Below are 24,486 nucleotides of genomic sequence, written 5' to 3' on the forward strand. Positions count from 1 at the left end.
CAATATGATCATGGTTGATCATGCACTTTCAGTATCCCACTCCTGCTTTCTCTCCATACCCTTTGATCCCTTTAGCCACATATCCAGCCACCCCCGCCTTGAGCAAACTGACCCCAACAGCTTTCCGTGGTAGAGAATTCCACAGGTTCACAAATCTGAGTGAAGGAATTCTTCCTCATCTCAATCCTGGATGGTTTACCCCTTATTCTTAAACTGTGACTCCTAGTTCTGGACTTTCCCAAATTGGGAACATTCTTCCTGCATCTAGCCTTTCCAGGATTTTATATGTTTCTATGAGATCCCTCTCATTCTTCTAAATTCCAGTGAGTACAAGCCCAGTTGATACAGTCTCCCTTCATAAGTGAGTCCTGCCATTCCAGGAATCAGTCTGGTGAACCTCTGCTGGACTCCCTCAACAGCAAGAATATCCTTTCTCAGACTAGGAGACCAAAACTGCACACAATACTTAGGATTTGGCTCACCAACGTCCTGTATAACTGCATTAAGACATCCTTACCCCTATACGCAAATCCTCTAGCTTTGAAGGCCAGCATGCCATTAGCTTTCCTCACCACCTACTGTATTTGCATGCCAACCTTCAGAGACTGTTCCAGCATGACATGTTGCATGTCCCAGGTCACATTGCACTTCCCCTTGTCCTGAACTGTCACCATTCAGATAATAATTTTCCTTCCTGTTTTTGCCACCAAAGTGGAAATCCTCACATTTATCCACATTATATTGCATTTGCTAAGTATTTGCCCACTCAGCCAGCCTATCCCAATCACCTTGCATCCTCTTAGATTCCTCCTCACAGGACACACTGCCACCCAGCTTAGTGTCATCTGCAAATTTGGAGATATTGCTTTCAATCCCTTTGTCCAAATCATTTATGTCATGAATAGCTGAATCCTGTGGTCCCCCACTAGTCATTGCCTACCACTCTGAAAAGGACCCGTTTATTCCCACTCTCTGCTTCCTGTCTACCAACCAGTTTTCTATCCACATCAATACATTACCCCCAATACCATGAGCTTTAAATTGGCTCAGTAATCTCTTGTGCAAGATCTTGTCACAAGCCTTCTGAGGGCTCAGTTCCTCTTTTGCAAACCACTATCACTTTGAAGAAGTCAAAGGCTGTCAATCAGGCTGAGACCCTGTCAACACTGCAGTCAGGATCAATGGGGTACTTGAGGTGCATTTAAGTGTGATGGGAAATGGAAGTAAACACAGGTGGCTGGAGGATAATAGAAATATTGAGCTGTTAATGGAAGCCTTTACGTATACATTGGTGTTAAGCGCACAGCTGTGCAGAATAACCACCTCCTGCTCCCACTCAGGCAGAACTGACATCTCTCTGTCAGAAGACTTCAAAGGGGTCTGTTCTCACCTGCAGCTTCTAACAGGGAGAAAGGAAAATCCTTGCTGCAGAATGGTACTGCAATGATTTAAAATCCTGCCAGGTGACCGGAGGTATGGAGGTGAAAGATACCTGGCAAATTGAGAATTTTCATAGCTGATAGGCAGGGATGCAAATGTTGATCACAGAGCTTCCTGAAATCACCATGTCAGGGGTAATTTTCAGGTCTGCCAGGGTTAGAATGGGTAGTCCAGCCATGACACTCCCGTCTCAGGGGAGGGTGGCGAGGTCAACCCCTTGCCCTTAGCTTGAGCCCAACCAACCTTTACAGCCCGAGAGACCCTTACTCTGCAGCATGGCAGCAGGAGTGAGGCAAATGGCCAATGAACTGAGCACGGAGATCGGGAAGTGATTTAAAAATTGCAACCTGGTCTCGGAACAGCGGGGTTGTTCAAAATGACCTCAACTGCATCTATCAGGTGGGTGTCCCAGGTACCTGCGCTCAATTTGAGCCTCTGTTGACTGACTGTGTGGAGTTTGCATGTTCTCCCCATGTCTGTGTGGGTTTCTTCCGGGTGCTCCAGTTTCCTCCCATACACCAAAGACGTGCAGGTTAGGTTGATTGGCCATGCCCAATTGCCCCTTAGTGTCAAGGGGACTAGCAGGGTAAATATGTGGGATTCCAGGGTTAGGGCCTGGGTGGGATTGTCGTCGGTGCAGGCGTCCTTCTGCACTGTAGGGATTCTATGATTCTTGGACAAAAGCATTATCTACACACAATTCCAATTTGTTCTGGAGAAACACATTCTTAATATGAAAAATATTCACTATATCTGTAGCAATTCTGTTTCACAATCTGCAGGTTCAAGGTGCTGCCCCATGTCAATTCAACTGTGCTAAAACCCTCATCTAGGCCATTGTTTACTCTAAAGCTAAGTATTCCAATGGTCTCTAAGTTAACCTTTCATCTCCCATTCCCCAGAAACATGAGCGCACCCAAAACAATGATCATTCCAGCACCCCTTACTCCTGCGCTCACTGACAAACATTGGCTCTCAATCCTGCAATGCCTTGGGTTTAAAAACCTTACCTTGGTTTGAAATGCCTCCATGGCCCAGCCCCTCTCGATGATTCTAAGCTCCTCATTCATCACAATCCTCCGAGATCTCTGCACTTCTTGAAATTTGGCCTTTCGCACATCACTAATGTTCATCTCACCATCACTGACAGCTGTTCTTTCAGCTGACCAGACCCCAATTCCTGGAATATCTTCCTTAAACATTCCCATCTCTTCATCTCTCTCCTCCTTTAAGACGCTTCTTAAAAAGATGCTATATACATACAAGTTTTTGTTGTTCTTACAATCATACTTGTTTAGCAGCAACTAACTAGTTGACATTCTTCTAACTACAGACCTATCGGCAGCAGGGCCTCTGATGATTGATTAGTTGGGTCATAGAATACTCTTGTCCAAAGAATGAAGACCTTACTTATTTATTTTACTTTTGTTCCTTCCAATCAAACTTCAGAGGAGAGAGACCACCAAATATACTACCTTATATAGTTGACAGGTCCAATGAGTAATCTTTAGAAATGTGTGGGTTGTTTCATCTGATGACCTTGTACACTTTATCAAACCAATAGATGTCCAAGGAAACACCATGAAACAAGTCAAACAACCCTTCACACAGGATATCCTAACAGCAACGTGATAACATTGCAAAATGCGGTTACAAAATACGACAGATGCTGGAAATCTGAAACAGAAACAGAACATGCTGGAAACACCTAACAAAAGACCATCAATCTGAAATGCAAACTCTGTTTTCTCTATTCATAGATACTGCCAAATGTGCTGTGAATTTCCAGTGTGTTCTACCTGGCTCACTCTGTGGCCTATGGTGCTACTGAAAATAATGATTCTGCTCTGTGTGTTTAACATTAAAATGCCAGAGCTCTGTAAACATTCAGACAATGAAATTGATACTACAATTCTGATTGCAACAATCTATAATCTCAGAAAATCAAGTAAGCAACATAATGATTGCCTGTTATTTAAGCAGAAAAGGACCAGCTTGCGATCCCTCTGTCTTGAGACAGTCTGTCTACTCACTGAGCAAGGAAACATTACACTGAACTCAACAGCTCATGAAACATAGGGGCCAAAAACTTCCTCGGAGTAGCAATCTCCGGCAGATTGCCACCTGGATGGACTTGCACTGAAATTCCAAAGCCCCTGTCTTGCCCAACCTTCCTCCGTCAGGCTGGGAAAGACAGAAATAGCACGGCAACACCCTTAGGTACGGCAACACTGGGAGTAACTGGGGCACAGAGAAGTAAGGAATGCACCCTTTTTATGGCACTAGCTGCTGTATAGAAGGTATTCAAAGAGACAATTTAAAGGATGAAGATAAGCGGTGGTTCAGACATTGGGGGGAGACCCGGTTGGGGGGGGTGAAGTATGTTGGACTGGGTGGGGTGGAGGGGGCGGTGAGGTACGTCAGACTGGGTGGGGGGCAGTCAGGCTGGGAGAGAGAGAACTCCAGGGACAGACCAGGAAATGGTCAGATCGGTGGGGAGGGTGTGTCCAGTGTCAGGTCGGGGTTTGTGCTTATTTGGAATGGTATATGGCTGCATTGGGTTTCAGGGGGTAGGGATAGTGTAGTGGGTGCTGGGGATGGGGGTCTTTAGGGGATTTGCATGTCTGTTGTCCCTTGTGGGGGCAGTCTGGTTTTTTTATTAGATAGTTTGTCTGGAGCTCTTGCTCTTTCAGAGTAGCTACAGGCAAAACTGGCAGAACCATCTGAAGTTTGTGATTTAAGTCACTTTGCCGGTTGGTTCCTAGCCCAGCGCAATTGTCCAGGGGAAGTTAGCTCTTCTGGACATTTGCCAGGTAAACCCTTACACAGGACTTCCAAGAGCAATTCCCCAGTGTATCATCACTGCATGACAAATGCGACACTGGGGAACCAGGAAGTTATGGGCCATGAAATACTTTCTTCCCTCTTGTTGGAAGGGTCATTGAAAATGATACTCTAACCAGCTTTTACATTATAAATCAGCAATCAAAGCTAAATTTTGCACATCTTGCAGTCAGGGCCAGGAACTGAAGTGAATGTGAGAAGCAACAAAATGACTGATGTATTTCTGTGAGATGGAAACAGAAGAGTTGATACTGTTACAGATGACAATAATGAAGAAGACCTAACTCTGAAGCTGTGAGAAAAATGTGGAATGAAGAAAAACCCTAGGACATTAGTTTCCAGATTACATAGACTGAGGTCGGAGCATTCAGGCATCACTTCTCATTTATCTGTAAATTTGACAAATTTTTTACACATTGTACTTTTGGGGTTTTGTTCCCTTAGGTTAAGGGAACCTTCAGAGTTGGTCACTGGTCAAGGACAGATGGGTATGGTTACACATCAGGAAGGTATGGGGATTCAACAAGTGATGGAAAGACTTTAGCACCCTGGACTTTAATCAGGAGATACTTGCTATCTATATGGATGAGAACAAGGACTGCAGGGTAGATGGGCAAACTGGCAATAGATTCTGATGTAAAAAAGGAATAGAAATCTTAAGAGTAGAAAGAGAGTATTGCAGCTATTGTACTGGGACAGAAAGTTTAGCGCCATTAGTGCATGAGTAAATGAGGTTCTTATAAAGAATAATAGTAAGAAGATAAAATTAAAGGCCTTCAATTGAATGCATGAAACATTCACAATAAGACAAACAAACTAGCTGCACAAATACAGATAAATGGTTCGGATCTAACTGCCACTATAGAGACAAGTTTACAATTTGACCAATGCAGGAAATAAATATTTTAGGGTACGGAACATTTCAAAAAAAAGGTTGGAAAAGAAAGATTATAAAGGATGACATACGATAGGCCAGTAGAGAGAAAAGACCTTGACTCAGAAAAGCAGGAAAATATTCTTCTGAAATATTTCTGTTTCCTCTCTCACCACCCTCATGGCAACAAGTTCCAGGTCATTATCACTATCTGTCTCAAAATCTTCTTCCTTATATTCCACTGCACTTCTTACCTAAAACCCTTGTTCCCAATATTGTTCTACCTACCATCAGCTAAATGGGAACAGTTTTTCCCTATCCACCTTATCTAAGCCTGACATAACCTTGTTGTCACCTACAGTCCCTCAATTGAAGGATAACATCTATTCAGGATTGAGAATTTCTCCCACAGATCTTCAAGTGACTGAACAATCCAATTCTTTCCCTACAAATAGGGAAGAATGAGCACAGGATTTGTTTCATTTTCTTTCTTATTTTGCCATGGTTCTGTCTCAGCATTAAGAAACTGGAACTTGAAGCATAAAGCATCTTGATGAACAAGTGAAAGTTCAATGGGTCGGGTTCTGGGAAGAGTAGGCTGTCTTATAAAGAAAATTAACGCAAACTGATCCTATACTCTCTGGAGTTCAGAAGAATGAAAAGTGAAATTATTGAGACATGCAAGATTCTGAAGTGGCTTGACAGGGTAGATACTAAGGCTGTTTCCACTGGCTTGGGAATTGAGAACTCAGAAGCACAGTCTCAGGGTAAGAGGCAAATCATTTAGAACAGAGTCAAGGAGAAACTTCTTCATTAAAAGGAAGCATATCTTTGGACTTCTCTACCCCGAGGGTTCTGGATGCTACATTTTTGGTCTCTTAAGGAATTAAGGTGGCTTAATTCCCCAAGTGGTTTTTGCTACCAAATAAACCTGTTGGATTTTAACCTGGTGTAGTGAGACTTCTCACAGTAATTAAGTTACCCAGTTTCAAACTTATCTTTAGGGTTTTCTGGCTAAGTTTCAACCTTATCAATCCAGATCAGATCAAAAGTAAAAAGATTAAGCACCCAATCACTTAGGACAACAGATACTCTACATATTGGGGATTCGGTTTGCAGTTTTCAAATGCAGGAGGAGGCTTCAAGAGGCATTCCAGCAAGTAAACATCTCATTATAAATATCAAGGATATAGCTTCTATACCTGCGGAAGGCTGCTCTCTCGGTACAGTATCTTTCACTTGTTCTCCTTTGAGCACTGCCACTGCCTCAGCTGTGACCTCCTGTACAATCCTGGCAGAGATCACTTCTGCTGAACAGATATGAGGAAGATTAGTCAGTTTCTGAACGTGATCAGCTTTCTTTCGTTACTTGAGCCTCCAAAATAGAAATTAATAAATAAAAAGAAAATTACCCCAGATAAGTCAATGAAAATTCAGTGTGATCAGCAGAGTAAGAAATAGAATTAGGCCGTTCAGCCCATTGAGTCTTCTCCGCCATTAAAGATCAAGACATCTGATTATGGTATTAACTCCACTTTTCCAGCCTACCACCCTTTAACCCTTGATTCACTTATAAATCAAAATTTCTCTTAAGTCAACCTTAAATATAGTCACTGACCCAGCCACCAGAGAATTTCAAAGGCTCTCAGCCATCTGAGAGAAGAAATCCCTCCTCATCTGTCTTAAATGTGTGACCTCTTATTTTTAAACTGTGCCTCGTAGTTCTAGTTGCTTTATAGCTTGATGCACTATATTTGAAACTTAAATGCCCTACTTTACAGTAGCAATACAATTTGAGGAAACCATATTTTATTCTGCTTAAGTTATTCCATTCATTTATGTGAACCAGCTGCTCTGCCTTTGTGTTGTGTTTAAGTTGTTCACAGTAGTGATGCTTAATTGCTACTTTGGAGCTTTGTTTACTCTGTCCTATTCCTTTTAAATTACTGGGATCGAATACTAGCTGTGGTAAAATGGGGTTAAATAAGAACATCTTTGTCAATTAGAGACTAATTGCTGCTCCTGCTCTTGGGGAAATACTAGGTTATCAACCAACCGTAAAAGGAAATATTGTTTTTCCTTTTTTAAATTGACACTTCAACATATATAGATGGGTTTCTTCATGGCTAGTGAGCAGAATGGATTAGAATATCATGCAACACACAATGTATATTATAACAGTGTACATCATAGCAACTAAAACTTGCGTTTTCTTCTTATTTAACTTAGATGAAAAGGAAACATGACTAGATAAACTGGAGGGAAAAGCTGGAGAATAGGACAGTGCTGAAGTGAGATGATTCGGACACAGAGGCCCAGTGGGATCTTACGAACTCGTTCAAGACCGGAAATTCCTGCCTGAGGTCAACGGGCATTTCTGTTGTTCGCCCCTCACCCACTCTGATTCCGTGGTGGGCAGAGTGACAGAATTCGGCACTCTTCTCAGAAGAAATAAAGATAGTGCAGGAAACAAAAAATCTTAAATTCCATAGATTCAAAGAGGATTTAAAATTAAAATAAGACTTAAAATATTTTAATCTAAGATTAAAAATGCAAAAAATGTCTGAAATACAAAACAGGAACACCAGAAACAGGGAAAAGAAAAACCAGTCCAAAAATTGAAGGAAAGTAATGAGAACAATTATAAACATTAAAAGCATATCGTTTATTACAAATGAAAATTGGAAATTGTGTGGAGAATAAGGAAGGATGAATACTGCACGAGTACATATCCTCAATTTAAACATGTTGTGGAAATAAAACAGTGGCACGGTAGCAGTGGTTAGCACTGCTGCTTCACAGCTCCAGGGGCCTGGGTTCGATTCTCAGCTTGGGTCTCTGTGTGGAGTTTGTACATTCTCCCCGTGTCTGTGTGGGTTTCCTCCGAACGCTCCGGTATTTTTGCACCGTCCAAAGATGTGCGGGTTAGGTGGGTTGGCTATGCTAAATTGCCCCTTGGCGTCAGGGGGACTCACTAGGGTAAATGCATGGGGTTGTGGGATGGGACCTGGATGGGATTGTGGTCAGTGCAGACTCAATGGGCCAAATGGCCTCCTTCTGCACTGTAGGATTCTATGAAAAAGATATGGGAGGAGATGGCGGGGTAGAACAATTAGATAAATCTTTGCAAAATATCTCTGCATGACCTCAGTTTGTTTTTATTCAAACAGTGTGTCAAGAGCAATTTTGAGTTTCCAGGTAGCTGTAGATGATTTGGAAAAATACAAAAGTAATATCAGCTGTGGGCACAAAGTACAGCAAAACTTTTAATAATTTCTGATGGATTCATATGGAAATTAGGGAAAACATTTTGGGGTGACACTGTAGCACAGTGGGTTAGCACTGCTACTTCACAGCTCCAGGGACCTGGGTTCAATTCCCGGCTCGGGTCACTGTCTGTGTGGAGTTTGCACATTCTCCTTGTGTCTGTGTGGGTTTCCTCCAGGTGCTCCGGTTTCCTCCCACACTCCAAAGATGTGCGGGTTAGGTTGACTGGCCGTGCTAAAATTGCTCCTTAGTGTCCTGAGATACGGAGGTTAGGGGGATTAGTGGGTAAATGTGTAGGGATATGGGGTTTGGGCCTGGGTGGGATTGTGGTTGGTGCAGACTCGATGGGTCAAAGGGCCTCGTTCTGCACTGTAGGATTCTATGAAATTGCTGGAACTTCCATGATCCGTTATTGACATCCACTATTATTAACCTGTTAGCAATCCAGCAACTTGCCGCATAGAAGGAATAAGTCAGCTGTCTTATTCCCTGCACAGTGGACAATTTACATGACTCCTATGTTAAGCCTCAGCAAGAGCTAATAAAATAATCTTCCCTTTATGAGGCTCCCCATTTAAATTAATCGCACATCACAAAGCTGTTGGATTTACGATGTTAACACAAGTTATTCCCACATCAATTTAGGGCTGGCGAGAATGTCTGGGACACCCTGTTACTGATGTGATTTATGGGCTTGTCACGGTGCTCAACTTTGATAGAAAGTTTTAGGCCCAGCTCATCATGCACATTCTTGTTGGCCACAGAAGGCAACGACATTCAGAACATAAAGTGATTTTGACATCTGAACATTAAAATCAGACAGAATTATTCCAGGAATTAACATTTTGAGACACAGCATATAAATAATTTAAGACACGATTTGCTAAGTGCACCATTCTTGGGATGGAAGGGATGATTTTGGACCAAGGTTTCCAAAGCTGTCCATCAGTGGGGTTTTTGACATCACTTTTAATTCTCTTGTGGGCTAACTGATTGTGATTAATTGCTATGATTAGTCAACAACTTCATTATCGTATCATATAATTGTCAGGAATGGCAGAGGATGAACTAGATGGACCTTGACTCATTTGAAAGCAGAATCATGAAATATCCATGGAGTGCTGCACTGTTCCTCCTGATCATGATGGACAGAACCGACATGCTTCAAATAGCAAGAATATTTTCACATTTAGCATACCTGTATTACCAATCACTCATTAACTTCTTGATGTAAGAATTCTGAAAATCAATTGGGTTACAATACTTCCTTCTGGTTTCTCTTCTTAGATTTCTGTCTTTCCTTGTCTCATTCTCCCTCCCCAATTTACTCTCTCAGTCCATCTTTGTATTTTTCTTTGTCTCTGATCCTACGCCCTTCTGTTATTTGAACAGTTTCTTTCTCTACTTATCTTTCATTGGTTAAGGGATAACCTATAGGGCATGATGTTCTTTCGGATTCAGATGCAGCAGTATTGTCAATGATTCCAACAGTGTTCCAGCAATTTGTATTGTGGGGGAAAAAAAGTCATAATCCAATTAATGTCATTTGCCATTGTAGCAATTTCATGCGTTTCCTTCTGTTGTTTAATGTGATCTCCGACATTCCCAGTATGGAGTTCAGGAATAACTCCAAATACTCAATAAAAAGGCAGGGATAAAACAATGAATATAATGGAGAAACAAATATACAAAAAGGGACAGAGAAAAATTGGAACAAGAGAACAGAAAAAAAGACTGAAGAGCAAAGTGCAAAAATTACACAAAGAGAAATTTATACTGAAAAATGTTTTTAAAAAGATTACATTATGTTGCATTTCTCTTCAGAAATGATAAGAACACAATAATTAAAAGGGACATTCCATTGTAGTAGAAAGAAGCAATCTTAAAAATTGAAATACATACAAAAATATCTCAGACTTTCCTCAATAACAACCTTGTGATAGTCAGAATTTTTATAAATTAATAAAATACAAAACATTTCATTATAATTTTATTCACATTCTATCATAACAGTAAAAGCCAAATACCTTAGTGGAATATCTAATGTTCCTGACATACAGTCAGATATAAACGGTTGTTTGTTCTCTTTCAAACTCACAACTAAAAGGAACTCTAATAAACATAATTCATTCTTGTCATGGAATTCAACACTAACTCATTAAAACCATTATCAAAATCCCTTACGGGGTAACTATAGTTGAACAATTAATAACAATGTGTTTTACTGAGTAATGAATTAGCAATATTCTGTTATCTTTGGTGACAATAATTCATCCCTGCTAATGCGCGTGATTTGGAAATATAAAGCACTAGCTTGACTCAAGCAGTGAATTAAGAGTATTGTACTCAGCCCTTCCTTGTCCCACTGGGGTTCAATCAAAGTTCAAGACTGGAAAAGGATGAAGTCATGAGAACCAAGAACAGTCCAGAATAAAACAGGTTTGTTTTTTAGTAAAAGATAACTGTGGACAAGCCTCATATTTATTATCTACCTCTCATAACCAAGTCATTTATTTGGCTATTTCAGTGAGGGTCTGGAGTTACATATAGGCCATAGGTTTAAGAACAGCAGGCTCTATTCCTTATGAATCAGTTCAGTTTTCATGACATTTTGACAACTTCATAGTCACTTTTATGAATGTCAGATTTGTTTGGAGGATATCTATTTTAAATTCAATTAGGTTCTCACACTGCCTTGGCAGGAATCAAACTCAAACTCTGAATTGTTAGTCCAGACATATGGAACAGAATTTACTACCCCCCACCCCATAGGTGGTGAGCTCAGAGGCAGGGGAATTTAATGAGTTGGGAGGGTACTGGTTGGGGACCCCACCACCGTTTTGTCATTATGTCCAGTGCCGGAAGGCATGTCGATGGTCTTCTTGTCCAAATATTAATTGAGGATTCTAAGCGGGCAATTAATGCCCACGAAAGAGAACAACGCGCTATTGCTGATGTTCAAATAGAGGCAGGTGCAGTGGGGGTTGCAACAGCAAGAGCCTCAACTTTTGGGGATGGGTTGGGTTGGGTGGGTGGTGGGAGTCTTGCATTAAAGGCCTCATCTAGCAACCTGGCATTGGGATGGCAGGCAATTGACAGCCAACTGACCCCACTCTCCCAAGACCTCCACCCTGCCCTCATTTTGGTCAGGAGTCCCTTATTGCTCCTGGTCCTTTGATGGGTGCACTGCCGGCTTCCGACTGAGGGGGCAGGAGTTTGGGTCCTTAATCCTGGGCAAGGGCTGCCACTGGCCACTTAAGTGCCTGCAGCACACTAAATCCCACTAGGTCTTCTCCAACACAATCTATTGAGGGAACTGATCTACCTCAGATCAGCCATGATCTTATTGAATGGCGGGGCAGACTCGAAGAGCTAGATGGCCTACTCCTGCTCCTATTTCTTATGTTCTTATGTCCTGACAATGGGCAATACCACCATTGCAAACATTAAATTCTACCCATGACCACTACACTACCATACTCAATGACATTTTAATGCCTATTAGAGGTTCAATCAAAAATCTCAATCAAAACATGAATTGAGTAAAAAATGCAAGTCTCAGAATGGGACTTTTTGCTCATTAACATCACTACTCAGTATCTTGTTTCTATACCAAAGTCAGTTGACATCATTATAATCCATCATCGGTATCTGTTGAAGGCAAGGGAATGTAAATTTGTAAAGAAATTTCTGAGCTTACGATCAGAATTCATATTAGCTAAAATCAAGGCCATTTTTAAATAACAATGTTTTATTCCGGGGGGGGGGGGGGGCGGCGGCAGAGAGACGGAGGCTATTGACACGCAGATGGTCAGGGGCATGCCCAGACAGTGCCCATGAGGCATTGCCAGCCTGGTAGTACTAACTGGCACCCTGGCACTGCTCACAGGACTCAATAAGTGTACCAGGGCACTGCCAAGGGGAAGGGGCCTGAGTGGAGTGCGCAGGAGATCTCCCCATTCACTTGGCAATTTGGGCGCCTGTGCATTGGCCCCCAAGCAGCTTCCAGCCAACTTCACTGGTGAATTTAGGCTCTGCCCCCGCCCCTCATATACTAGAATCGCACTTCTGTCCAGAAAAGTGAGAGTCATAAGATTGCATTTTCAAATGCACCCAAACAAAAAGGTCTGAAACAGGTCCCATTTCCTCACTCAGTCAGCACTTTGATTTTTTTTGTAAGATTGTCACCTAAGTATTATAACGGTGAACAAACTGGAGTGGTCCGTGCTGATCGCTCAGGCACACTCCACACCGCAATCGTTCCATTCAAGTCACTTTGTAGGAGAGGCGGGAGTTGATTTATAACCACAAACCTCAAATAATAAAAGTTCATGGCGGCTGCACAGTGTGTTAGCTGGACATGTCCAAACATTTTGTCTTCATGGGTCACAGGAATGTGTGTAATAGAGAGATCACAAAAGAAGTTTAAATCCCTGATCCCAAGTTGCTGGCACTAACAGCCCTTGATGTTTGCTCCATTAGCAGGTAAATCATAAAACCAATGTTAAAAATAGTCATTTCCAAATGGTCACAAAATCCAAACAGGATCACAGAACAAGAAAGAAACCATTGCTTGGACTTTGAAGTGAAAGGTTAACGCCTCAGTTATGGTACCATGGCATCCCCATCTCCACTGGTGATGTAATTCTCGCCGATGTGAGGGCCAAACAGTGAGGAGGTAACTGCAGGTGAGGCTGAACGGCACCACACCAACTGCATTAATGCCACGCTAAGCATGTCATTCTCATTTATGTTGTTTCCCCTTTGAAACTTAAAAAATACAAGTTTCTGTGCATCTGCTGTAATAGTCCAGCATCATCTCACCATCGTATTAAATTCCTACCACCTCTGCTCTGTATGATTGACTTGATGTTGGTCATGCATCGATAAGTCTGAATGTCCTTCAACTGAACAGAGGAAAGGCCGATAATGCCCAGCTTGGCTTCAACCAAATTCTACAGACTACTGTCTTGGTGTCCATCCTGACTGCTTTCTGAGTCTGAACTGCAGCACCCTAACCAAGCCTACCTTGTGCATCAGCTGCATGCATCTTATCCGTTATACAGATTTCTCGTTCTGCCTCTGTAAAAATTGTCTGTCTTCATTTTAAGCTCACTTTGATTGCAGTAAAGACTCTCAGCTTCACTTGATTACATCCAGACTCAATCTTCCTAACATAGCCTTTTCAAATTTACCCTTCAAGAAGTTCACTCATGAAAAACTCTGCCCATCATGTTGTCTCCTATGTCTATTAAGATCATCATCCTAGTGGATGCAAAACAAAAATAGTGCCTGTTCTAAAGCCTTAGAATATATTAGTTATTGACTTGTGGATATAGCATTGGAACAATCTGAATCTACTTTGTTTTATTTGAGCAATGTATCAATGCTGATGAACATAATATAAGCCAGATATCTTACCTTCTGGTGCTGGAACTGGCTTAATGTCAAAACTTCTTCCAGAAGCTGCAACAAAAAATGGGAAGGAGATAAAGGAACCAAAACAAAATGTTAAGTTGAAGGCACATGGACATCATCCTGAGAACAAAATTAAACACTACACATATAGTGCTGATTTTAAGAATTTCTCTTTCTGTATAGTGAGGGCAAAAGTACATTGTATCCTGGAGCATACCTTACAACACTGTCACAATAAACAAATAGTGCTCTATGAGAGCACATTGTTTCCTGGTTATATTAGTTAGCAAATTATTTAACAACACAATTAGACATGAAGATTACAACACACATGTATTGCTAGTCAAATCAAGAGAGCTACCTAATCTTTTATAGGTTAGCATATCCTTTGATATATTGTAAGCAAAGCCATCAAAGATTTGATAGTATTATAATGAAGATAGGCAAGTGGTTTCCCAGTTTATCTCGTTATAACCAAGTATGTAACATATATAATGTACGTTGGCACATCATTACCAGCAAACTCATGGAGTATCATAAATACCCTGCCAACACTAGGCTAGTTTCCAGTATGATTTTAATGCCAAGTTGTATCCTTTCATTCCCTAATGTTATTCTTTAATCAATTCCAGGCACACTATGCTACAAGATCACAACTCTCAGCAATTATTCTGCTTATCCCGTGTTAAATTTGGCACAGGCTGAGTTCCACTCTACATGCTTCCCCAGGAACAAAAATGTAATGATGCTAAGGTGTTTCTCATAATATCCAATAGGCTGATGTTGCTCACTGATTACTGAAACAGAATACCACAATTAGGGGGGAGATATTCTAGTGATGATAAAGAAAAATAAATACAGATGATGATTCTGAATGCAAGAATGGTGATGGCCCAAAGATTCTTATGATTCCCCCATTGTTGCATCTAATTACTACTAAAATAACATCAAGATTTCACCTAAGAATTCAATAAACACATCATCAAGGTTGACACATCAAGGCTGTATTGATACATCATTGATGTATGACACATCAAGGCTGATCAGGAATACATTTTTTTTCCAGATCCAGGTTCAATGAGTAAAATCTCAATTAAGGCAGAAGTCAAAAACAGAATATGACTTTAAAAGACAACATCAAAAGTTAAAACTGACAATAATTCCTTCAGAGCAGTTTCAGCATTTGAGATGTCGTTCTGATCATGAGCAGGAAGTTCAAGTCAAATGAAACAGGAGCTATTAGTGACGTAGATAAGTTTGATTTTGAATCCAGCTTTGCATTTTGCATACAAACATACACCAAGGAGCAGGAGCAGTCTATTCAGCCCCTTGAGCCTCTTCCCACCATTAAATAAGAACGTGGCTGATCTGATAGCAACTTGAAATTTGCATCCCACCTACCTCCAATAACCTTAAAAATCTCAGTCTGAGATCTTCCCTGCCCCCACTAGCTGTGTAATCAGGTTCACATTTAAATACATCAAAACGGCTCAATACCATATCTTCGGGGAATGTCATATGTTCATATCTGTTGACATGACATCAGCAGGAATCGCTACTGGTCTCTAAAAACAGACAAGTTCCACATAATTTCCTTGCTCTTGTAATTGTTGCCCCTTTTAATAAAGCTTGGGATGCTGTATACTTTATAAACTGCTCTCTCAATCTGTCTGATCATCTTCAATGACTAATGTCCGCCCACATCCCTCTGCTCCTGCGCTATCTTCAGAGTTGCATCCTTTATTTAATATTCTCTCTCCTGGGAAAAGGAATCATTTCACATTTCTCCATACTGAACTTCACCTGCCACCTTTCCCCTCGTTCCACCAGTTTATCCAAGTTCTTCTGAAGTTCCATTTGTCCACGTGACTATCAAATTAGTCCTGAATTATTGTTTCTTGATGTTTGCCAACAACTGAAGTTAAAGTGACTGGCCTCTAGTTGCTGGGCTCACCTTTACAGCCTTCTTTTGAACAACATTTGCAATTCTGCCCTTGTCTGGCATCACCCCAGAGTCTAAAGAAAATTGGAAAATACTGGCCAATTAATTTATAATTTCCACACTCACTTCCCTCAGTTAACTATACTGAGCAATGGAATTGTATGTTTTTTTTGTTCTTTAACTCGAGCCAAATAAGATTGTGTCCTTGACCCTTCTGTACTACAGCCAACTCTGACAGCTTGACGAAAATCTGAGCCACAGATTGGAATCATCAACCTCCTTTATACAGCTTTTTTTCTAAACAAAAATGCAGAGTTTAGTTTTACCAGAGACAAATTTAAAATCACAATTCCATAACAACAATAAACGCATCAAAATCATAGCTTTCAGACCTGGATTGTCTCCCCAGTGCTGACAGACCCAGGGAATCCATCAGTGAGCTAAAACTTTCATTGTACCTTTAGCTCCCCAACCCCTGAACTTGACCTCCGCATAATGCTGGCAACCCAAAGGAGGCTCTATAATGCTAAACTCCAGAAGCCTATTGTTGTGCTACTAAATTCCAGTATGTTCTCCCAGTGATATCCTAAACTTACAGAACAGTGTTTGCTGTTGGAATGCTAAATGGTTTACACACTCATGTGAATGTGATGCTTTATCTTCTGACCAAATACAACTTATTTTTTACAATTCTTCTTGGAGAGAAAGTGTAACACCGCCTCTGCTAACTTGCTGTGATGAATAGCACGAAGATTTGCTAATTCAGTTAGAAGCAAAATACATATAAGCGGTGACTTTTGCTCTAAGATTTGTTGTACTTCATGATATTGAACAGTTATCTGAATCAATTCTTTCTCCGATGACAAGGTCATGAAAGTGCAAGGTTAATAACGGTAAACGTTTCTAAACCTACAGCTAATAGGTTCAATAAAAGGCCACCACTTTACAAATGCCCGTGGAAAGCTGCGAAATTTTATCCTGATGGAAGGCAGTGATCAGCAAAATGTCATTCATTCATAAATTAATGCTGCAGTTTTAGAATGTTTGAAATACATAATCAGTCCACCTTCAGGTCACCTTCAGATGAAACTGATGGGCTGACATAGTGAATTTGCCAATAGTGAATTGTTATAGACGTGAACACTGTCTTTTGCATGTTGTAAAATTATGATTATTTTAAAGGCTTCTTACTTTAGAATTATTTAGCCAAGGACTTGTTTTAGCACCCAGGACAATTGAGGCATATACCAAATGTTATTCTTTGTCTTCATTGAAGAAAACGCGATAATTACGTCAGTATGCATCCCACCCCTCCCTACATCATTTAAAGTTAATATTAATGGACGCTGGTTAACTATTTTGGAATACAAATTAAGACAAAAAATTGCAACATGTGGCTCTAAGAAAATGAATACTAATAAACTGTGCGTCTTGAAAAACCTCAAAGAATTTCTCTTACAACCAGAGTTTGTATCTACATTTTTTTAAGACCTGAGGCAGCTATTATGAAGCTATCCTTAACTTGATTTTTGTACAAAATTAAATGGCACAATTAACTTCTTGAAATGTGAAAAATTAGGACTCAATTAATTTGTTCCTTAGGTTGAACTGCACCCATTTTTCCTTTGTGTTGTGGACAACAACTTGTGGGAAATTTCCAGAATTTTGACCATTTTAGATTCCTTCAATAACAGGTTTATTATACACGGCAAAATTTAAACTTAGTTCAGGAATGGCACATGTCCATATGCTTCCATCATAAAGGGTAGGCTGCGAAATAAAGGCTGTTTTTGATGTGAAGTCTCAAAAGCTGTACGGACAGATAACCTTGAAATTGCTAACACCACGGACTGTATTGTTGAGAAAGTGCTGTGAGGGGGTAGAACAAGATCCTGGGTCTGCCATCAACAGTTATAATTGGGGGGGGGGGGGGCGCCCCCGGAGAGAGTTACCCTGCACTAGGAAATATTCAGCATTCTGATTCAAATCAGAGACTTCAGATGGTTCCAATTCTTTTGGCAGAATTGTTACTCCAGAAAAGTTAGAAGGATTAAAACCACTTCAAGTTTGGGCTATGGCACTAACCCAATCACCCAACGACCTCCCTCCCATCCATCTCCTGCTATTTTCCGCCCTCCCAACTACACCACTATCTTTCCACTCCCTGACTTTCTTTCCAGATGCCCCGAATATCCTCCCAACCCTTCCTATCCCCCACCCTGACCCATTCCCACACTCCCAGCCACCCTACCACCACTTACCTTACACACTTGCCTTCTCCTTAGCTTCTCAAACTTCCCCGGTTGATGTCAGCTAGTAGTTCACTTGGCCCACTGCTCCTGCCTGCACTGGGGGGCCAGCTGTGTTGCATATTTCTCACTAGGCCTGGGTAAGAGGAGCAGGTGAGAGATAATGCAGCTCCCAACAAAATAAAGCAAAAGGTTACAATCTGACTTCGATTGCCATTCCTCGGAAGCTCTGACCCAATCTCCCGGATTTGTCTCCAATCTAATTAGTTTTCTTCTTAGAGTATAAGCGAGTTTTGTACTTTATTACCAAATATTAACTCTTAGTACAACTGCAATATTTGTGGACCAAAATGAGTACTTAACAAGTGGAATTTCATTCTAATAGAAAGTGTCAATGAAATTGGATGGGTGGAATCTTTAGCTCACACCCTCCATGGCTCAAAATCTGGTGAAAACCAGAAAATGTAAATCACGGCGATCACGTAATCAGGTTCATGCTCTTACGCCTATTTCAATATATTTTAATAAATGGTTAATGCATTAAAAATTTATTTGTTAGTATCACAAGTAGGCTTATATTAACACTCCAATGAGGTTACTGTGAAAATTCCCGCGTGTCCGAGCCCCTGTTTGGGTACACAAAGAGAGTATTTAGCATGACCAATGCACTTAACCAGCACTTCTTTCGGGTTGTGGGAGCACCCAGAGGAAACCGTGCAGACACGGGGAGAATGTGCAGGCTCTGCACAGAGAGTGACCTAAGCCGGGAATCAAAACTGGGTACCTGGTGCTGTGAGGCAGCAGTGCTAACCACTGTGCCACCGTAATGCTGGTAATGGTTGGGGCTAGGGGTGAGGGGTTGATGTCAGCAATGATTGGGGTGGGAGGGGTGGGGGATAGGGATGCTGGCAATGAAGGGAGGCAATGGTTTATGTCGGCCATTCTCGGCGGGGGCAGGAGTGGTGTTGGGGGAAGGGAGATGGGGATGTCAATGATGTTTGGGGTGGGATGGGAAGGGGGGTTGCAAATGGGAATGGTATATGTCAGTGATGATCATGGGGACAGCTGAGAGGGGGATATGCTAATGAGGATCATGGTGATGATCATGGGTGGTGGTAAGGGGTGAGGTGCGGTGGGGGAGGGTGGAGGCAGAAGAGAGACGCAGTGGGAATGGTTGATGTTGGCAAAGATCGTGGTTGGGGGTGGTTCGAAAAGGGAGACTTAGTAAGGGGACTAAGCTTTGACATTAGGGCGCCCTGAGTTTCAGACATGTTTCTAGGTGAGATTGAAAATGCAATCTTATAATACTACGTCACTTTTATGGCCAGAGTATGACTCTCACCAGTAATGAGAGCTTGGTGGTGGTCGGAAGCTATGCTCGCTGGTGTAGCCGGCTGCAGACTGCTTGGTGCGCCACTGCACAGGGGTCCCGAACTCCCAGTGAACTGGGAGACCTCATGCTAGGCCCCCCCCAGCCAACCCCATCACCCCATTTGTGGCAATGTAACATACCCCTGGCACACAGGTCGCTGGCATCGGGATCCTCCTGATGAATCGCCCGTCACGGACCCCTCTGAAACACACCTGCATGTCCGAACCTTTGCCGGTCTCCACCACTTGCGCCCCCCCCTACTCTGATCACTCCCCGTGCCAAACTTGCCACCGAGATGTAAATGCAGCTAATTCTATGCAAACAGGCTTTGCGTCCTTTTCTAGATGTGAACCCATTCACACTGACAAAGCAGGAAGATAACAAACCCAGCACGGACCTGATTTTTAGCTCTTCTGCTATCGTCCCAGCTCGCCATGCTGACTGACTGGCGCCATGACCCGGTAAGGTTGAGCCCTTTGTCTCAGAATGTGGCGTTAACCACGCCTGCCCTTTTCTCCCCAAGACTTTGAGGCTCAAAATCTGGACAGAAGACTGGCTGCGGAGCTTGACACCAGATTTCCTTCCAGAACTGACACTTTGCCAAATTCTGGTAAGATTGTTCCCGATGTTTTTCTGTATGCATTTCATTCAACAAAATGACACCTCTATGTACTAACACTACATGTACGCAACAAAACCATCTGTGTAAATTTTATAGACAGTGTAACTAGCATTTGGCACACAAGGCACTTAATTTCATTTCCCTGTGGGTTATAATTAGAGCTCTATTCAAAAGAGAATTTGAAGAAAAATATTAAAGGTGCGTAAAGAGAAGAGATTAGATTAGATAGCTCTCAACCACAACTCATACCTGAACAGTCATGATGGGTCACATGGCCTGCTTCCATTACTGAAATGTCTGATTCATTTTCATTGTCTGCACTAATCCTCAATTTAACTTGTGATGCATTTTCTTCACACAAAATGTATAAGCAACGTCCAACCAAACAAAGCATTCAATCGTCAAGTATACTGCTTTATTTTGGAAAGATTATTGGCTGAAGAATGATTCTGTTTTTTAGGACAAGTAGACAATATACAAATGTGAAGTGATTGAGGTTTAAAAAATACATATTTTTGAAAGGTTTTGAAATGCTGGTTTAAATGAGCTTGCACTACAGATATTAAATCAAAGATTATTTTGCTGAGAAATTTTAAAAAAGAGCATGTTCTTATACATTCTAAAAATATCCTTGCAGCAATAATGACACAGTAAAGCATGCAGCTCCCAGTACAAAGCAAAAGAACATATTTTACTTACGTTGTACAATATGGCTAAAATGCAGTGAATGAAGAGAAATCAACAGCTGCACAGGCAGATGCAGCAGTTGATGAAACTCACAAGGATGCCACTGTAATGGATGGTCTCAATAAAGGAAGACTCGGGGTTGCTTCGTACATACAATAACCTGAATATTAATGAGTCTATCCAAGTATGCTTTCTTTCTCTTTGCCCTAGTGTAGCTGTGCCAAGAATTTGCAATATATGCAGTATGCTGTAGTCATGGAAACACCGAGGCAGAACTGAATAAAAATATCGCAGCACCACTGAGCTAGCTCTCTAACAAATTGCTGCCTTATTCTCAATTAACAAATTTGCATTGACTGTTCATAGAACTCTACAGCACAGAAGGAGATCATTAGGTTGATTGTGCGGGTATCGACTCTTTGTTAGAGCTATTCTTTTCATCCCATCCCTTCTGCTCTTTCCCAATAGGCCTGCACCTTCTCTGTTTTCAGCTATTTATCCAATTTCCAACTGTAAGTGATGATCAAATTTTCATCCACTCAAATTTCACGTAGTGCATTCCAGTTCATAACACATACATATCCTACATCATCTGGCCATTCTTTCAACCAATGGTGAAAATCCATCTACAGAATGAAGAAAGCCCTGGCTAAGTATATTTTTTTTTAACTTGTGCACTGTGATAATTAGACTGGATCTTATTTCTTCTCTCAATGTTCATGATTTGTTAAGCTTGCATCAGGTTTAAGAGAGAATGGAATTATTTGCGCCACACATCTCTTCAGTGTTGTTTCAAATTCAAGCATTTGTATAGTGCTTCTGACGTATTAAAATGTTGCAACACACTTCACAAGAACTTGAAGTAGACTTTAAGAAGTGTCTTAAAAGGTGAGAGGAGAGAGGTTTTTGGAGGAAATTACAGCATTTAGGGGCCTGGACATTGAATGAAAAGGATGCCAGTTGTAGAGTGAAGAAAACTGGAGATGTGGGAGAGGTCAGAATCAGACAAACACATACATTTTGAAGGTGTGTTGAGCTGCAGAGACAGGTGAGGCTATGGGATGACTTGAAAACAAAAGCAGAATTGAAACTTGTAGGTTAACCTACGTAACAGATAGTCATTGATTGTGTAGCTATGACTGTAACACTACATTCTGCACTCTCTCTTCTCTTTCTCCTGTGTACTTTATGAATGGTATGCTTTGTCTGTATAGCATATAAGAAACAATACTTTTCAGTGTATCCCAATACACATCACAGTAATAAATCAAATCGAGTGAGCTCACAATGGTTCAAGGGTAAAGGTTACATTTTGTACATTCATATTTTGCTAAATCCATTAATATCCCACTCATTTACTGTTCGAACCTAATGGAATAAGGTCCACTTTCAGTGCTGCAGTAGATCCAAGACTCCAGTGCCATTGGACAGCATACTGAATGGTCAGAAATTGCCCAACTAACAAACACTCTAAAGGGATAAACAAGACTTGGTAGCAAAAAAATTATGAGATCTTCAAAGAACAAGATTACTTTCAATAACAATGTTAACATACAAGGAAAAGCATTAGTCCCATACAAAGGGGAAAGTAGGACATGTCTTCAGCAGTTGAAGCCACAGAGGAAGAGTAGGAAACTTGAATCGAAGTTTATAATTTCAGTGGTTTAGATTTATGCAATACTTTGATGGTTTTACATTATTTGTCTTTTAACACATGGAAAAATATTATTTGGCACGCATGGAATTATAATTACCAACTGATATTTTTTCCTTTGCATAATTAATATATGGTGCCCATTCACAATGAAAGACTCGTGAAGAATTATTTTTACATTTGGAGAATAACAGGAATTCAGAGTTTTTTAAAAAAAACTTACGTACAAAGCACCTCGTCACATTTCAAAGCACTTCACGAAATAAGTTATTTTTTGAAATTTAATGAATGTATCGACAGCGGAAAAAAATCTTTCAGGATGAAAACAAATTTGCTGCTGGAACTTGAATGTCTCTTTGCCAAGAGCAGCGTCTAAACATGCGCAATTAGTATGGTTTTGTAAAGTGAGCAAACTGTTCCTCATTTCTTATATAGTCTGTACCAAATTAAAAATTACACCTGGGCTATCTAGACCCAAGTCTAATTTGCTACACGTTTAACCACACAAGAATGTTCAGATACATAAGGACTCAATGTCATTATTTTGATGGGAATGAAAATAGAAAGGAAACTAATCAATGGCAGCCCAGTGTCATAACTGAACTCGTGGCCCCAGAGAAACAGATGACACTCACAAAAACAGATGGGGCAACAACAACTTGTACATATACAGAACCTTTACCATAACACAATATTCTAAGGTCTTTCACCGGAACACTGTGACAAAATGACACTAAGCATACAAAACAAAATTAGGACAAATGACCAAAAAGATAGATTTTAAAGTATGTCTTAAAGAGAAAAAAGACGGATAGAGGGATGGAGAGAGGAAGGGAGGGAATTCCAAAGCTTAGGATCTTGGCAGCTGAAGGTATGGGCAACATTGATGGAGGGGTTAAAATCAGAGATGTTCAGGTTGGCCGGAATGAGAGCAGCACTGGTATCTCAGATGGCTGCGTGGTTGCAAGAGATTACAGAAATAGAGAGTATAAGGCTATGGAGGGATTGAAAACAATGAGGAGAATTTTAAAACCAAGATGTTGTCCAATGGAGAGCCAGTTATAGATCAGCGAGCACAGATATAATAGGCAAACAGGAGCTGGTGCGGGTCAGAACTCGGACAGCAGAGTTTCGGTTGATTTCAAGTTCAGAGAGTAAAACAAGCCAGGATTGAATTGGAGTAATCAAGTGGAAGACTCACTAAAACATAGGACATAAGGACGAGGAGCAGGAAAAGGCCATCTGACCCCTCGAGCCTGCCCTGCCATTCAAATAAGATCATGGCTGGTCATTTTGTGGACTCAGCTCCAGTTACCCGCCCGCTCACCATAACCCTTAATTCTTTTACTATTCAGTAAAGGCATAGGCAACAAAACAAATATGCCAACAGGCAGAAGGATGAAGTAGCATCCTAGTCAGGGTTGTTACTATCAGTACTCTTGAGGCTGCAGAAGACAAACAACTCAAGCTGACTATAGAAATATACAGATCGAAATTGAAGTAAAAGTTAAAGTCTCCATAGTCCCAACTGACCATAGGCTGCTCTCCGCTTTGAGGGGGAGAGCTGACAGCTGACAGCTGGTGATTTTAACATGAGGATCCCTCAGTAGGGGCAAGGTTGAGAAGGCAGACCTTTGTGAATAACCTTCGCAGTACAGGAATTGAACCAGCACTGTTGATGTTGCTCTGAATCAGCTATCTGACCAACGGGTTAGTAATTGGATTTTTACATTTCCTTATAAAGTGGGGTAGGAAGGGATAGAGGAGAGAAAGAAAATAATTTCACAAATAAAACCTTGAAACAATAGGTTACATTTAAACTAAGACTTACTTGAAGAAGAACCAAGAGATGGTGAACAGAACATCTACCAGTTTTCACCAATCTGGGGTTCAGGAGCTTTTGAAACTCCATCTACTGGTACCACATCAGGCATAACTCAGTTCCTGGCTGTGACAACCAAAACTGCTCACCCCAATCAGAAACCCTGTTGAACTGTCATCTAGAGATCTGGCAAAACTGGAGACAGCCAAATAAAAATACTAATGTGAATATGTGTCCCAATATATTGCAATAACTTCAGATTTTAACAGTTTCCTACTCCAGAATCTGATGTGCG

At 41.1% G+C, this 24,486-nt stretch overlaps 1 protein-coding gene across 7 annotated transcripts in view; it reads right to left on the bottom strand.

Moving 5' to 3' along the window:
- LOC145349822 (microtubule-associated protein 2-like) overlaps positions 1–24,486 on the bottom strand; it is a 251,261-nt gene that overhangs the window by 53,768 nt on the left and 173,007 nt on the right. For 5 of the 7 annotated variants that reach the window (XM_080198388.1, XM_080198383.1, XM_080198389.1 and 2 more), the window contains 2 exons: positions 13,847–13,891; positions 6,361–6,468 (listed from right to left, as the gene is read on the bottom strand). In XM_080198388.1, coding sequence (XP_080054514.1) covers positions 6,361–6,468; positions 13,847–13,891 — 153 coding nt within the window. The remainder of the gene's footprint in view (positions 1–6,360; positions 6,469–13,846; positions 13,892–24,486) is intronic. The other 2 variants (XM_080198386.1, XM_080198387.1) reach the window with 2 other exon arrangements.

The sequence above is a fragment of the Carcharhinus amblyrhynchos genome, chromosome 11 (genome assembly GCF_965287045.1).
Source record: "Carcharhinus amblyrhynchos chromosome 11, sCarAmb.v2.hapA, whole genome shotgun sequence".
Classification (NCBI taxonomy): Eukaryota; Metazoa; Chordata; class Chondrichthyes; order Carcharhiniformes; family Carcharhinidae; genus Carcharhinus; species Carcharhinus amblyrhynchos.